Source organism: Opisthocomus hoazin, chromosome 17 (assembly GCF_030867145.1).
Source record: "Opisthocomus hoazin isolate bOpiHoa1 chromosome 17, bOpiHoa1.hap1, whole genome shotgun sequence".
Taxonomy (NCBI): Eukaryota; Metazoa; Chordata; class Aves; order Opisthocomiformes; family Opisthocomidae; genus Opisthocomus; species Opisthocomus hoazin.
This window is the reverse complement of record NC_134430.1, coordinates 2,825,803-2,841,773: the sequence shown is the minus strand read 5'-3', so window position 1 is coordinate 2,841,773 and position 15,971 is coordinate 2,825,803. Positions and strand designations below refer to the sequence as shown.

The window sequence follows — 15,971 nt, the reverse complement described above, 5'->3', positions numbered from 1 at the left end:
AAGCTCCCCCGGGAGCCGCCATTTTCCGGAGGGGAAGGGGCGGGCGGCGCGGGGCCCTCGCTCAGCTCTTAAAGCGGCAGCGGCCGGCGCTGAGGGGCGGCACCGGGGCCGGGCCCTGGGTTGGGAGCGGGAACGGCTGTGGGTACGGTTTCCTCCGGTTGCCAAAGCCGTGGGCGGACCGCGTGGGACCGGGCCGGTGCGTGTGTGGGGCCGAGGCCTGGCCCGCCCTCCCTCCTCACAGGGCTGCCTAGAAACCTTCGCAGCAAACTCTTGGGTTATTAATTGCCTAAAATCACTAATAACTTCCCTTTTTCCCTAATTCAGTGCAGCGGTGAGCTCTGCTTGGTGTACGTGGTCCTGGTCGGCCTGTGTGGGATCAGCCGTGGATGTGACCGACCGCAGTCAAGTCTTAACAGGTTTAAATGTGAAATTGCAAACAGGTTTAAAATTTATGTTCATCTGGGTTTATTTCAGATGTTTTATATCAGAGGAGCACTGGCTTCTCCATTTCAGACTTCTCTTTGCAACATACTTAGATGCTTAACTGAAAATAGAAACTAGAAATCCCGCGTAGTCTTGTTTCTAAGCCTCAGAGTAAGAACCGCTCCTGTTTAGAAGTAGGCTTGGTGATGTGTGCTGTCTATAAATCTAGCATTTGCGTTATTTAGGGAAGTCTTGGGCTTGGCTGTAGATGAATCTTACCATTTACAAAAATATTAAGAAAGCGTGAGAATGGTTATTGTATCTGGAAATCTGCGGAGGTCTTGCCTGAGGAAACTTTATTAACCTGAAGTCAATCAGGTTCTCCAATTTGTTTCTATTAGATTTACAAATTGAAACCTTGCATGAAACTGAGAAACTACTCAGACTACAGTTCTTGCTTTAAAAATTTTTTTTAAAAGACATTCTGCAAGAAAAGAAACATGAGGAAACCCCTGCACTTGTGTGACAGGTCATGCTTGCCATGCATGTGTTTCTAGGATTGAAGCCTTGAATGCAGTCCCTGTCCTAAGAGAAAACTAGACTTTTTTTCTGAAAGAAAAATCGCATGTAAGGCCACAGGTCTTCCTTCCTGTCACGTCTTGGGGTTTGGAGCCAATGCATGTTTCAGCTTGCTGCGTAATGTATCAGTGGGCTCATTATGATATTTTATTATTTGAGGATTAATGAACTGCTTGGTGTTGTACAAAACAGGGAGGAAGAAACATGGTTCTTCCCAGCGAAGGCCAAAGTCCACATTTTCTGTAAGGACTGTAATCCCTTGGCTTTGCTCACTGAGCATACCTCATATTGGTTAATGAGGTAAGGGCTGTAGGACTGAACTCCGAACTTCCCCTGTCTCCCAGTGACAATTTTGACAGCAAACAACTTAAATGACATGCATCTAGCATCATGTTTTAAATACCTGAGTCTGTCTGCAACTGTTACCAAACTGCTATCAGGTGAAAAACTGAACTGAGAGGCAATTCTCCCTTTCCTAGCACAGAGTCACGGGGAAGCGTGGCAGGGCTGAAGCCTGCGTGGGGGTGGCCATGTTTCCCACCACCAGGAAGTGAGCGAGCCTTGTTTGAGCCTAGCAGTGATGGCAGCCGATGAGAGGGACTACAACCTGACAGAGGAGCAGAAGGCTGTCAAAGCCAAATACCCACCCCTCAACAAGAAATATGAATGTGAGTGCTTTTAATGCTGTCCTGATGCAGCATAGGTGTGACAGTACGGTCATCAGGGGGAGGGAGGGGACGGAAGATAGTAGGATATGCTTTTTAGGGATGTGGGGTTTCTTAATGTGCCAGTATCGTGTGTGTTTAGACTGTGGGATGCATCTGTAGTTCAGTTAACAGAAGTGAGATCTGTAATTTTATTTATGACAGATAAATGCCTTTGTTGTTATAGGTACTAAAGAAATCATGATAGAAATAAATTAGTTAAGTCTCACCTTGAAAACTTTCCCCTTTCGAGCTGTTTCATAGCAAGGCAGTGCATTTTCTACCTCTCTTACATAGGAACAGATATTCAAGAGTGTGTTAGTCTTACGTGTGGTGGTTTTTCTCCTACACGAAGTGCTTAGAGATCATTATCTCTCCCTTTCCCCACCCCTGGACTAACTTCTAAGAACACACCAAGCAAGTGGCTGGCAGCCCAAGGGCTAGCTTAAGGCACTTGCAGTGTCTGACTGTTTTCTATATGAGCCCCGTTTGTCTGGAGGGACAGTATCTATTACTCTGTTAGAATATATATTTTTAGGATGTGTTCAGATATTTATTTGATAGCAGTGCAGAAATATGGTGACATATTACAATAGTCATGCGGTTTCCATAACTGGAAGAGGTTTTATTCTTCTTTTACATCCACTGGAATTTGTTTGCTTTAGAGACCGTTGTTGAGAATCCATTAATAGCGTGTGAACTATCAAAACAGCATCAGAACAATCTTTCGGTTAGTGATCACGGTGTGGCATTTATTTCACATCCCAAGCTAGCTCTGTTTCTCCCAACATGGTACAATTTTGCATTTCTCTGATTCCTCTAAATTAATATAAATTATGTTTATGTAAAACTTAACTTTATACAAGTTTGGATGCTAATCCTACCTTATTAGCGAAGATTGCCTTCTATTTTCTATTACAGTTAAAAAAAAAAATCTCCTTTTTGCATAATGGCTGTTTTTGGGTGTAGACAGGTATATTTCTTCACTGAGCTGGAAATATTTGCAAATCTCATTCTTTGCGTGAATAATTTTCAGTCCTGCAGACTTCATCAAAAAACTCTTTACTCCTGGTTAAAGTTTCTTTTTAATGCAGTTAGCTTGTAGAAGCCTGTTGCGTTACAACAGCCGTACCTTGCACAGTGCTGCACACGTAGGGCACTGACATAATTACATTAAACACCACTCTTCTGCTTGGCAGAAATAATCCAAGATTCCACCTGGGCTAACTTTTTCTAATATACTGGAAAATAGATTATCACTGTTTCACATCTGAAAATGAATGCAGAAAGTTCTTGTTATAACAACGATATCTGATACTCTTTTTTTTTAATCCTAGTTTTTTAAATGTTTGATGATGTCATGCCTTTTCTTTTTCCTTCCCCCTTAGATTTGGATCACACGGCAGATGTGCAGTAAGTATGGGCAGCTGAAACTTTTCAGTATGACAGATTGATTATTTCTTACACTGATGTGAATCTGGAATACCTGTCAAAGACTGGTTGCAGGTGTACACCTTATGGAGCTATGAAATGCCACACACTGGGGTTTTTGATGGCCAGTTTTGTTTCTGCTCTTGGGAGAGCATAAAATTGCATTTGGTTTCTTTTCTAATGTAATAATCCCATGATGCTGCTGATTAAGCCTCTGTTATTTGGAGATGTCTTTTGAAATCTCCTTTTAATCTCTTCATCTTAAACCAAATTTTTTCTGAGTAGTTTGCTTTTATAGACATCAGGTAGCTATATTAGGAAAGAACTTTCTTGTTGTCTGGTAAAACATTTCTTACCCCTATTCTCCCAAGAAACTCTTCTCATAAACTGCAAGAAGGAAAATCTCTGTAATCTGCCTAAATGCATAGGTGCAGAAAAGCAAGTATTTTTGTTCATGCTCTTCTTGTTTCTTGTGTTCCCATTTCTCACCTGCATAATACTTTGGGATTTTTTTTTTTCTTTTGTTACGGTCCAGTAAATTATCTCATGTCTTTTTAGGCTGCACGCCTGGGGAGACACTTTGGAAGAAGCATTTGAGCAGTGTGTTATGGCCATGTTTGGGTACATGACCGATACGGAGACCGTGGAACCTGTGGACACAGTAGAGGTAGAGGCAGAAGGTAAGGCTGTGTTGACTCTTTGTATCGGAACTGTGAGAACCCTGTGGGAGGAGGGTACCAGAATTTTGAATCTTTAGGTGTAGTTTTGTTGCATTTAATTAAAACCTAATTAAGCATCACTAATCTGAGTCTTCTAATAGTGCAGAAGCTGTACATCTGATGTACTCTTAAAAACGTTTGGGTGTTCTTGCTGAGACAATCAACTGACTGTCTTCTCTGCTTCAACCGTACAGGCCATGACATGTTGTCTCTTCTTTTCCACTTCTTGGATGAGTGGCTGTATAAATTCAGTGCCAATGAGTTCTTTATACCCAGGGTAAGCATTCTGTTTTGATCTTTTTTCCATTTGTAGGTCGAGGCTGTTCTCTGGTAATACCGGCTCTGAATGCAATGTTACTTTAGGAAAAAAAAGGGACACAACAGATCACTTAGGCACAACACATGGAGAACTGAAATTGCTAGGGCAGAAAGACTTGAGAAACAAATTGATAAGCTTTGTTACCACAAAAAACAATTATTAGCTGCTGTTCTGTGGTAGGGGCAGCTCTGCTGCCTTCATGTTCCAAGTAGCAGTGTATCTCTTTGAGGCTGCTCGGATTCTCTGGTTTTAGATTCCATCTAAACAATGGAATATAACCCTTGTAAATGGGATTTACTGAGAATTTCTGCCAGAAGACAGAAGATATTACTGACGTATTTCTCCTCTCGCTTTCTCTGCAGGAGGTGAAAGTGCTTTACATTGACCGAATGCAATTCAAGATAAGATCAATTGGGTGAGCTTAAATGATCAGTTGAGTAATGATTATCTACTGAAAACGCACATATTGCCTCAGAGTCACCACTCTGCAATACCATGATGTGCTGGAGATCACTGCTGCTTTCTGAAAAGGGGATTGTGGACTTCCTTTTTTTTCTTCCTTTGAGGTGTTAAATGAAAACCTAGCTGTCCTACGCTCATCAGTGAAACTAATTGTAACATCTGATAAAATAGTAACAGAATTCCAACCACCTCTCTTCTTTTTGCCTTCAAAGGTGGGGAGAAGAGTTTTCTCTACCCAAACACCCTCAGGTACGCAGTGGTTCATCTGTGCATCTTTTACCTTCTAGGGGTAGGATGGGGAGGGTGGTGTCTTTTAAATAAAACTTCCGAGTTCTCCAGAGATCCAAGTATAAACACATCCGAGTGGTATCACAGGCACTAAACTTAAGATCTTGTTTTCTGCCCGTATTGTTCTTGTGAATGCATTCTTGAAACTGTTGACCTGAGCATCTGATGCTTCCTCAGCACTAGCAAAACTCAACAGTTGGCTTCCTTTTTTGTGATGCTGAGAACGCAGTAAACCAGTCTACATTCAGAATGCGTACATGGGTTTGGTTTCCACACTATCACCACAGCTTTTTGCTTAGTCAGTTATTGCCTTTTTTTTTTTCCTTCCTAAAGAATTACTAGAAGCAAATCCTGATCTCCCTGCCAGCTCTTTAGCTGGATCAGTATTAGCAAAGCAAACGCTGATGTTCTTTCACAGGGAAGAGGAGGAATTTGTAGTATTTGAGAGGCAATAAATTAAGGGAAGAGTTAGTTACTCACTATTTGGCCTAGACAAGTCTTTGCTGTTAGTATACCAACTTTCTTATTCATTGGAACAAATACAGCTTTTGGGGGAGAAAAACTGTTAAACTGGATAGCATTTGTAAAAGGTGATAAATACTTTGTATGATTAGGAGCTGCTACAAGAGACATCATGTAGAAAACCCATGTTTTTGTGTCATTTCTCTCTAGGGCACAGAGGTCAAAGCCATAACTTACTCGGCAATGCAGATCTGTGAAGACGAGAAGCCAGAAGTCTTTGTCATCATTGATATTTAAAGCCAGAAAAGTGTGGTCGAGTGGACACGTGTCATTGGCTGGCAAAAGTCTCTTGAAAACTGTAATCCCCGTGGAAGGAACTAAGGAATTGCCCAATTCAAGTCATATGTTGAAGGGAGTAATTGCGGGGAATGTCAGCCTGTGTTTTGGCTTGAGGATGGTGAGACAGAAGTGCCTGCATGCCAGGAAAAAAGATCTCGTTGGGGTTTGGGGGGTGTTGAGAAGAAGGAAGAGAGTTGTAGGGGTTGAAAGTCTCCCAGGAATGCTAGTAGTCTGCTTTTGAGGCTGATAAATGTGTTAGGTGCGATATGAATGAAATAAGTAAATTAGTGGAGCTGCTGGCTAAAACACTATCTTTTTGTAGAGTGGCAGGAGATAATGTTAATCTACATGATTTCATTTGCAGATTTAAATACTCTAATTCTGAGGTGACATCCCTCCTCCAAATTATCTAAAGGGTCCAAAATATCTGCAGTGGGTCAGATTTAATGCAGAAAAATTTCTGACTGTTTGAAGGACACTTGAAGTATATGAATTATGAAAACAAACCAGCACACCTTCTAGAGTACTTTCAAAAATAAAAAAAGTCATGCCAGCAGGTGGTGCTGAATTGCTGTAAATAAATTTCCACGTGCAGTCCTAAAGCATGTAACTGTGTACATGGAATCCTAATAGCACCTATTTTCACCCTAAAAATAGGCAGCTTTCCTGCCGTGGTAGAAAGGGATGCACCGGATTCTCTGCGCGTTCCCTCCCAACCACGTCTGCGAAAGCTGATTCTCTTCTTTTAAAAAGCGTGTGACTGGGATCAGCTTCCCTGCCTTCCTCTAGAAAGGACGATACAGCCAGCCCGTCCGTGTCGAAGGGTTATGGACTTCACTGAATCAAAATTAAATCAAAAAAATAATCAACAGTGTGCTTTGTTTTAAATCACGGGGCAGCAAATGCACGCGAGCCGCTCTTGGTGTTTGAGCAGGGTAGGGTAGGGGACGGCCCGTGCTGGCCTGAGCTGCTCGTTTTATTGTGAATGCTACACGTGCCTGGCCTCTGGAGGTGGCATCTCATCTTCATTGTGTTGTAAAATCGTCTTAAATAGATCTGGTTTTATTTTCATATTGTGAAGATTTAGGGATAAAATCCCTCTGTATTTTTTGAGAAAGCTTCAATGCTGAAATAAAACTTGGACTGAAAGATTTAATGGATTTGTGTGTGAACTTTGGCCAGTTGGATTTCCAACACCGATGAATTACATTGGTGCTTTGTTCTTGGCTAAGGTGAGCAGACTTTTTTGTAAATAAGAATGACGATGGCACAAAAATAAGCATGGTTTTCACATGCTGGGTTTTCTTCCCCCCTCAGGAGGAGCCTGGGCCCGCCTGCTGGCGCTCAGAACGAACAGCTCCAGGCCTCCTGTCGGCACGGCGAACGGCCTGAGCCGGCCGAGCGGTGAGGCCCATGGCAGGCAGGCGCGGCGGGAGCTGAGGGCCGTGGCGGGCGGGCACGGCCGCGGCCCCTCACCCGGGCGGAGCGCGGCTCCCACCCCTCAGTAGCGGCTTTGACACCTCATTGGCTGGTTGCGTCAGGCGACGAGGATTAGCCAATCAGGCGTCGAGTTGCCGGTGCTTTGTTCTCCACAGAGCCTGAGGAGATGGGCGGCGGGGTTGAAGGGTGGTGGCTAGGGAAGGGTTTCTGTTTGCCTCAGCCTTCTAAAATGGGAAAAGAGGGATTTATGTAATTAAAATTTAACTTTGTACAAGCGCTGCGATGCCCTGTGTATACCGTCAGTCACAGGCTCTAGTAGCACGGTAAAGTGCTCTGCTCTTAGAAATGGTGACAGGAATTTGCAAGAGAAACCTTCAGAATTAACTAAGTAAGTGTTAGTTGTCTATTTTTTTTCAATATTTATTAAGTACTTACTATAAAATGTGCCTTAAATTCACCTTGTTCCATTTCCAGAGGTGTGGGAGTGACCAGTTTCAGCTAGCAGCCTGTTACCTGGGAGAAGTCCTATTCTGCTGCGTTACAGGAGCCCCATGGCAGCTATTGTCTCTCACTGAGCTGGGGCCTGCTGAGGCAATTAACTACCTGAAGTGGTTAATTCAGGAACATACTGCAAACCCTTCTTTTCTTGCTGTTGGTTGAACAAGCTCCGTAGGCTTGCCCTCTTCTCACTTTTCCCTAGGTATCTGTTAATGGCAACTGTTGGCGACAGGGAGAACCTTGATGTCAATCAATATGGCTGCTCTCAGATTCTCTACAGGGAATTTTTGCTTGCTTGGCAGTAACCTCAGACTACAGATTCTGCTAACAGGAAAGGAAACATAGCATAAAATGAGACATGAGACCAAACAGTGGCTCTTTATCAAGAGAACCTGCTGTGAGTGCCATTCTCTGCTTTCAGTCAGAATGTTTCTTATATACATTCTCTCTTGAGACTTTTATCATGTTAGTACTAAGCATTTCCAATTTCTCTAGCAAATGGAGATTCTCTGACCCAAATGACCGTGAAAAAAAAATATGATTACTAAAAGAGCTGAAGAGACTCCAGAATTACGAAGTTTGCTGAAACCAAGGGAAATTGTCCTTACAAACAAATGTTTTTATGCTGACTGTCAAGCAGCCTTAAGCATCCGAAATCTATACAAGCAGGGAAGCCTTTCTAAAGTAGCTCCATGATCTAAGTCACAAGTGTCCCACAGAAGTTAAAGGGACTTGTCTACTTTATTATCTTAGCACAAGATAGTAAGCAAATCTTGCACCAATCCTGAAAAAAATGGAAAAAAACCCCTGACAACTGTACTTCCAGTGACTGTGCTTTTATTTCCTTGGAACCATGTTAGTCTATCTTTGTTTAAACTTCACCATACAAAATCACTGCATATCTGAAAAGGCAAACTTACATTATCTAAGTGCCCTATAAATGCTCTGTTCGTTATTCCACTCTGCATGGTTGTGCGTATGCTTTAAAACTAATCATGCTTTTCTGAACTGTAAGAAGCTGTAAGCTCACTCAGAAAACAAAACTCTCGTAAATCAGTTCTTCAGCAGGAAGAATTCCACTTGTTTTCTTTACTCCTTTCTTACAAAGTTTCTGAAGTGTATATACATGTTAATTACAGTGTCAACAAAAATGTGGTTTACATTTCTTAGCTGCATACTTTAGTAAGACTTTTTCAAAGCAAATTCTCAAATTTGTTTTTTAAAAATCTGTATCGTATAGAATCTTTGTAGAACTGTAAAATGGTTCATACTTTCATTATGAACAGGAGCTCTGACCAAGTCTTTGATAAAATATAAACCAATTCTCCTAAATAGTTTCCAGATAAATACTTTCTGGAAGATATTTAGAAGCAGTTACAATGTTGCACATCTGTAAGTACAAAACAACTTGTTTGTAGTCCATATTTTGCTTCTCAAAATTTTAGCAATATTTAATTTTAATGGAAGTAATAAACCAGCGTTAGTTGGTAGGACACAAGTAATTTAATCTTGAATACAACAGTAACAAATACACGAATATATCTACCTAAGATTTGGTTTCACCTTTTCATCTGCCTCATCTGGAATATCATTATTAACATGTCGGACAACCAAATTATACGGTTCCTCCTCCATTGTCTCTTCATCGGATTTCTGTTCCTCCTCCAAAGCCCATTTGGAATGTTTGTTTCCTGTGGAGGAGATGGGAGAATGTTCTGCATCTAAATCGTCAGGGACGCTGTCAAAATTAGCTTCTACCAGACACTTATGGCACAGTCTGTAGCGTCTTGTTCCCTGCTGAACAACACATCCTGTTAGGTCGGTTACGTGACGCTTGCATTTTCTGCAGATCAGTTTGCCAGCTTGATGTATCTAAAGAGATGTAAAATTTGAAAATGTCAGTGTTCATCCAAAAGCAGATTTTAAATTATTTTTTTAGAAACAAAAAATTCACTGCATCATTCTAAAAAATGAAATTAAAATTATAATTTGGCAATTTAAATAATGAATAATTGAAGTTGATGTGCAGCTAGGAATCTTTTCTAGTTTTAGTTCTGGAAATGACTGAACAGCCGGTACCAATGACATCTTGTGGGTTTTTTCCTAGGCTGAATCTCCGACTGAAATGGCGTACCGTTTGGAAGTGGTTGCGTAAATGCTCTAGTCGGGTGAACCTTTTCCCACACGCTTCGCATGGGTACGGTCGCTCCCCTGTGTGACACCGAAGGTGCCGCTTCAGGTCTGCGCGTCGTTTCACTGTGTGCGTACAGAAGGGGCATTTGAATCGCATCCGAGGTAAGTCATCTGTGACAGAGAAATACAGGTAAAATGTCAAATATCAGTAGTCTATGTAGTAGTTTGATTATTTTTCAGCTTAAATAAGCAGCAATTCATTTTTCCTCTGGTCTGTCACTAAACAGGAAAAATCCCAAAATATAATCCCCCAAACCCGGTATTTCTTATTGAACACGTTAAATGGCTATTTGATACTGTACTCTTTCTTACTCAGGGTATTTTTTTAGACCTACAGATTATATAAATACATAGGTATTATATATAGTCGTCATACCTGTCTCTTCTATCAGCTAACAGTTCATAGCTTTGACATTTATAATCTCTATGTAATACACCAGGATGCCTGAAGTCTTAAAAATATGCAATCATAATAAAATATAGGTACACTAGCTTCCAAAGGAATGCACCTAGGAATACACTTCCCAACCTTATTCCCCCATCTAAGGCATACAGTGCCAGTCCATCCAGAGCTCAGATGCTTTATGCAGTGCGGCCCAGCACTCCTCAAGTTTGGGCTGGTTTGGACCTTAATGCAAAGGCAGCGTCCTGCCAATGGCATGAGCTTCTCTTGTGAAGGACTTAGGCTGGATTTAGGTTGAATGCCTCTATTACTGCCAGGTATTGAGGACATTACAAGAGAAATCCAGTCCTTCGGGTCCCCAAGTCAATTACAGCTCTGTAGGCTTCATTGAACTCCATGTGGGTCCAAATAATCTGGCATGTACTGTTTTGACTTTACAGAATAGCTGGGTCAAGCTGTCCGATTCTAATTCTCATGCCCTGTTCTGGCTTCAAAGTCTCTCATTCTATTAGGCACTAGAATCAAGCAGATCATGAAAATAATTTGCAACTCTAGGCATCACTTTGATTTGCATGCTGCTATACAGATTCTCTCCAAAGATCATCTGAATTCTTCCAAATAAATACAAACTTTTCAAAATGCTATCTATTTTTTACCTTCATTCCAACTACTCATTACACCTAAAATTGTGGGCATTGAGGTGTACAGTTCCTCTGCTTTTAATTCCATGAACTCAGGAGTTCTTGAAAGTTCTTGTTCTAGCTGAGCAACAGACCACCTCTTCGGTATCACTTCTGATTCGTGGTTGTATCCATAATCATTGTGATCAGCATCATTCTCGGCATCAAATCCAGCCTCCTCTCTAACGCGAGAGACGTGGCTGGAATCTGATGCACTGCCTCCTCCACTGGCCCGCTCGGCTTTGCTCAATTTACACGGCACAAGCTCGCGGGTCTGTGACAGTCCGAGGTGCTTTCGGCGCTTTCGCGTTGAGCCCTGCTTTCTGCCCCTTTTCGATAGCTGTGTTTCTGCCTGCCGGAGAATCACCTGGGAGGACAGGTAGCTGCTGTAACCGCTCCAGGAATTTTCATTCACCGTGCTAGTCTTTTCATCCGGGATGGAAAAGGAACGCCTCGGGTTGCTCTTTGCTTTCCTTCTGGAGCGATAGAGAGATGGACGGGCAGGTTCACTGTTTGTACTTTTGGCCGAAAGGCTGAGGTAATGATCCTTCTCCTTTTCGTTAATATCCAGCGAGGACTTAATGAATGTCTTACAGACATTCAGAATCTCCGTCATCTGCAGATAGCTAGCAGCTGACATGACTTCGATCACATTCTGACCGGTCAAAGACAATATGCCTGAATACACAAAGTCCAGGATAACCATAAATGTCTCTGGAGAGAAGACCTCAAAAGTCGCTATTGTCGGCTGGCTCGTCTCCTTCGAGCTCTGCGAAAGCAGCATTTTGAAATAGCCGCTGCTGGCAAACAGCACATTGCGATGTGCTTTGAAGACCTTTCCCTCGACCAGGATATTGCAGTCGCAGAACAAGTCTTGCTTCCGCTGTTCGTTTAGCTGCTCGAGGAGGTGAAACTGGTGGGAAGAGATCTCCATCCCAGTCGGGGAGTAACGGGGGAGGCTTGATCTGAAGTCAAAAGCAAGTATAATCATGACAATCTAAACCAATGTTGCAGAATCCTACTTTAAAGAGATGAGCTCTATTTTTAAAAACATGAACATCGTGCGAGTTCTCACGCTCCCAGTATAGCCCCAACCTCCCCGCACAGCGACAGGAGTGAGGAGACCAAACAGCTCGAGAAGAGGCGGCAAGCTGCCTCCGCGGGACTACTGCACAGCCCAAAGGAAGCGGGATTACACCCGTGAACGGCTCACAGACCGAGATAAAGAACTTGGCCGTTCTGCCGCGGGCAGTGCCATGGCTGAAGAGGGTCCCGCCGCAAACCGGCCAGCTGCGGGCGCAGCCCCGGCACCACGCGTCGGGGCCGCACAGGGAGGCGGCGGCAGAGCCCGGGCGGCCGCAGCCCTCCCGGCCCGGGCTCCCCCGGCATTGGCGGAGGCCGCCGTCACTCACCTGCCCGCCCGGCCGAATTGGTCGCTCGACCGCGGGGAGCCCGGCACGCCCGACGGCGCCGGACCCGCCCGCCACAGCGCGGAGGCCCCCGCTCCCGCCACTCGCCACCGCTCCGGGCGGTTGCGCGCTCCCCCCCGCCCCGCTCCTCCGCCGGGCCGGGCGCGCAGCCCCCGCCGCCACTCCGCCGCCTTCCCGGCAGCTCCCCGCCACGCTGCCGCCGCCCGGTGCCTCCCGCCCGGCGTGGCCCGAGCCGCTCCCGCCCGGCCGCCCGCAGCCTCCCGCGCGGGCAGCGCCCCCGCCCGCCCCCACTCCCGCGCAGCCCCTTTGTTGCCGCGCCTGGGGCTGCAAATGGCGCCCGCGTAGGACACGGGGCAGCCCCAGGAGCGACCGGCTCCCGGGGGCAGCTGCCCGCGGGCCGCCGCACACCGACCCCAGGGCCGCCCTTGCAGCAGCCTGCTCCTCGCCGCCTTCAGCCCCGACGCCCGGTCCGACCTCTCGGTGTACAGCACCACCGTCACTCACCGGCTGGGTCCTGCGGGCGGCGGCCGCCGAGCCGAGGGGAGGGGAGCGGGCGGAGGATGCGGGGTCCCCGGCCCCGCGTCGGGGCTCGCCGTGGCTGGAGGCGACGCGCCGGTCCCGCAGCCCCGAGCCCTGGCAGCCCGAACGTGAGAGAAACAAAAGGTATTTGCTGACGTGGGCGTTGGACAGAGACGCCCGAGGGCTGGGGACACAATTAAAGGGGCAACGCACCGACTGCAAGCGCAGCCCAGCGGCTGCCTGCGCCTGCTCGCCCCGCAGCCGGGACTGCTCGCCCCTTCCCACACCCCCAGGCAGCCCGGGAGGCCCACTGCCTTACCGCAGACAATGCGTTGTTAAAGGCCGGTCTGGATATCTTTGTATGGGGAAGGAAGGCGCCACCCCAGTGGGAAATATCTGTAGTTCTGTGGTGTAGGATATATTACATTACTGAATACAGCAGCGTTTTTATAACAGGGAAGTTTTGTATTCAAACAAAGGAGTAAAATCTAAATCAAATTACTCAAGTGGGAGTGCAATACTACAGATTGTCTGCTTTTTTCCCTTCTGTGTGGAAAAAAAATCAAACCAGGATGCCCGTTAGAAAACGAGACACTTTCAATCTTGTGCCTGTTAGAAAATGAGACACTTCCAGTCTCGTTCCTCGAGATCTTTGAATAATTTCGAGAAGGAACCTCTGCAGATCATCTGGTACAGTCACCTCTTCAAAGGGGGCTCCGTTAGAACACGCTAAAAGAGCAGTTCCCATTTTCACAGAGAAATGTCAGCTTGGAGTTGGCAGAGATCTTCATTAGCATTTAATTTAGTACCACAGCTAAACCAAGATACAGAAATCCTTTTCTTTCCACTCCTCCCAGTTTTTCCTTACACAGTTTTTTGTTCTGTGTTGCTACTGTGTTTAAAATTCTTGATGCTCCAAATGAGACGCCTCTCTGCATTTCAAGAGCTAAATACAATGAAAGGTTATGCCATCTCCAATATGGGAGGTATTTTAAGTTAAATAGTATAGAAAATATTTCTTAACTAAATGGCATTATAAGCTTTTCTTACTAGCTTATGGAATTATACCCGTCACTCAACAGACATACAGACTGTTGGTACAGATTTATACCTAACAGGAAAAGTACACTGAAAGTCTGGAGGCAAGGACTGGATGATTCTAAGATCCTTTCCTTCAAAACTCAACCTTTTGTCCAGAACTAGAGATTTTTTTTCTGTTTCATTCTTGTACATGTTGCCTTCCAACTAATAGTAACCTTCTAATTGACTTCTGACTTACCTGAGATGTTCCAGAAAAATCAAGCAGCAAGTGTTGGAAAGCCTGTACTAGAATATTGAAGTGCTCTTACAATTCTGCTGTACTTGTTCATGTAGAAACCATAAAAGGAATATAGAATTAACTATCTGAACTCTATTGAGATTATAGTTTACATTTCTCTTATCTTGCAAATGGTTAGAAGTCCCTGGTGCCAGCTTGACCAGATCACATAAATAATGGCCTCAGCAGTCCACTGAAGGAGTTCCTTACGAATTTGTAAACTCATTAAATAAACCCTAAAGGTATGTGCTTATTCCAGCCTGACTGCTCCTTCTCTAGACTTAAGGCTTTGATTGAAATATAATTTGTAAAAGCCTTTGTAGGATAAATTCAACTAAACAAGTTTAGTTTAGCTGTAATCCTCACTTAACGCAAATCTTGACTCTGCTAGCCCTCAGCAGTTAAGGTTTTAGAAGACACTCAGCTATACAGCATTGTTGTTATGCGGACAGATGCTCATGATTGTCAGAGGGAGATCCTGGGATACAGGCACAGCCATTGACTCAGCTGTAGCCAGATGGTAGTTCAGGCATTTTTCAGCTAAATCAAGGTCCATTTAAATAATAAACAGGGCTGATGATAGTGCTCTTAGCCCCTGTGCAGGCTACCTGAAGTTCAAAGCCAAGTATTTCTGCAGACCAAGAGACTAAAACATAAGAAAGGTGGACACTGGCATGGCTAGGTAATGGGATAACCTCCAACAGTAACCAGATGCTTCAGGGAAGAAATGTAGTATGTTCCATAATTTTATGTCCAAAAGAGATTTTTTTTTTTTCTAAGTTATCATCGAAAAATTGAGAGGGATCCCAAAATGCTGGAGACTAGCATTGCTTCTAAAGAGCCAGGAGTAAAGGATGATACACGTAGCGGTCAGTGTCAGTCCTCCGCTAATCTGTGGGCTTATAGATATTTTCAAAGCTTGCACTAAATCAGTGTTTTTGCAATTTTTTTTCCATCTCAGTTCTTTAGAGCTGGAATAGAATATATACCAAAAGGTTGGAAAGGGAGATTCATTCTGAGGTTGTTGGGGGGGGGGGGGTGTCCTGCCTTTTTTTAAAAATTAATTTTGAAAAAAAACCCCCAAAACCCACCCCAACAGCTGAACTTTTAAGATAAAGACAAATGTCAATTTTTGGGATAGTAAATATAAAAGTTTAGATAATTTAATGGAAAACAAAAAAAAAAAAAAAAGAGATATGATGTGAAGGAGAAAAACTAATCAAGTACCAGACAATTCACAGGTTTATGTGGCGGGTAGAATTCTGTAAGAAATACCTGAACGGGGGGAAAGAGAAATGTTGCCAAGCAAAAAGCGGCAGGCTTTCAGTGACACAGGACAGACAGAGGAGAGAAAAGGACAAAGACACTAGGATTGCACTGAAAGCAGAAGCATAGAAGAGGACTGTCTCTTGAAGTGGACATCCCTGCAATGTTAGTCAGATGACATGGGGAATGGTAAAGCAAGTGACAAGAGAATGACGTATTGAAAACCAGGGAGTAATCAAAACATGCAATAAGAAGTAGTATTTAAGAGCATTTAAAGCAACATGAAGAAGATGAAAGAAGTACAAGGGAAAAAAAAAAAAAAGACAAGCAAAAACCAGTCTGAGAAGACTCATAGAACTGTTGGTCACAGGTGAGCTGTGAACGCCTCTAGTCCCACCTCCCACAGGGAGAAGGCCAGCACCAAGACCACATCAGGATCAGATCAGCCATGGCTTTGTCTAGCCAAGTCTTGAACACTTTTAAGGACAACCACCTCCG

General features: G+C 44.2%; 2 protein-coding genes across 5 annotated transcripts; one reads left to right on the top strand and one right to left on the bottom strand.

The window, feature by feature from the left end:
• Positions 1-12: 12 nt before the first annotated feature.
• Positions 13-6,886, top strand: ZBTB8OS (zinc finger and BTB domain containing 8 opposite strand). Of its 3 annotated transcripts, none has more exons than XM_075438083.1 (9): positions 13-196; positions 325-416; positions 1,487-1,670; positions 3,095-3,119; positions 3,696-3,817; positions 4,051-4,133; positions 4,538-4,590; positions 4,850-4,886; positions 5,598-6,886. In XM_075438083.1, exons 3-9 carry the CDS (start codon positions 1,583-1,585, stop codon positions 5,682-5,684), a joined length of 495 nt encoding a protein of 164 aa, XP_075294198.1. In that variant the 5' UTR covers positions 13-196; positions 325-416; positions 1,487-1,582; the 3' UTR covers positions 5,685-6,886. The 3 variants fall into 3 exon arrangements, with proteins under 3 accessions (XP_075294198.1, XP_075294197.1, XP_075294199.1); XM_075438082.1 differs by having other exon boundaries at positions 1,482-1,670; XM_075438084.1 differs by having other exon boundaries at positions 325-440; positions 1,482-1,670.
• Positions 6,887-8,500: 1,614 nt separating this feature from the next.
• Positions 8,501-13,016, bottom strand: LOC104326500 (zinc finger and BTB domain-containing protein 8A-like). 2 transcript variants are annotated; one of them, XM_075437894.1, is made up of 4 exons: positions 12,875-13,016; positions 10,917-11,905; positions 9,799-9,968; positions 8,501-9,536 (listed from the first exon to the last, which is right to left on the bottom strand). In XM_075437894.1, the coding sequence occupies exons 2-4, from the start codon at positions 11,872-11,874 to the stop codon at positions 9,207-9,209; spliced, it is 1,458 nt and encodes a 485-aa protein (XP_075294009.1). In that variant the 5' UTR covers positions 11,875-11,905; positions 12,875-13,016; the 3' UTR covers positions 8,501-9,206. The 2 variants fall into 2 exon arrangements, with proteins under 2 accessions (XP_075294009.1, XP_075294010.1); XM_075437895.1 differs by lacking the exon at positions 12,875-13,016 and adding an exon at positions 12,353-12,405.
• Between the last annotated feature and the right edge of the window lie 2,955 nt (positions 13,017-15,971).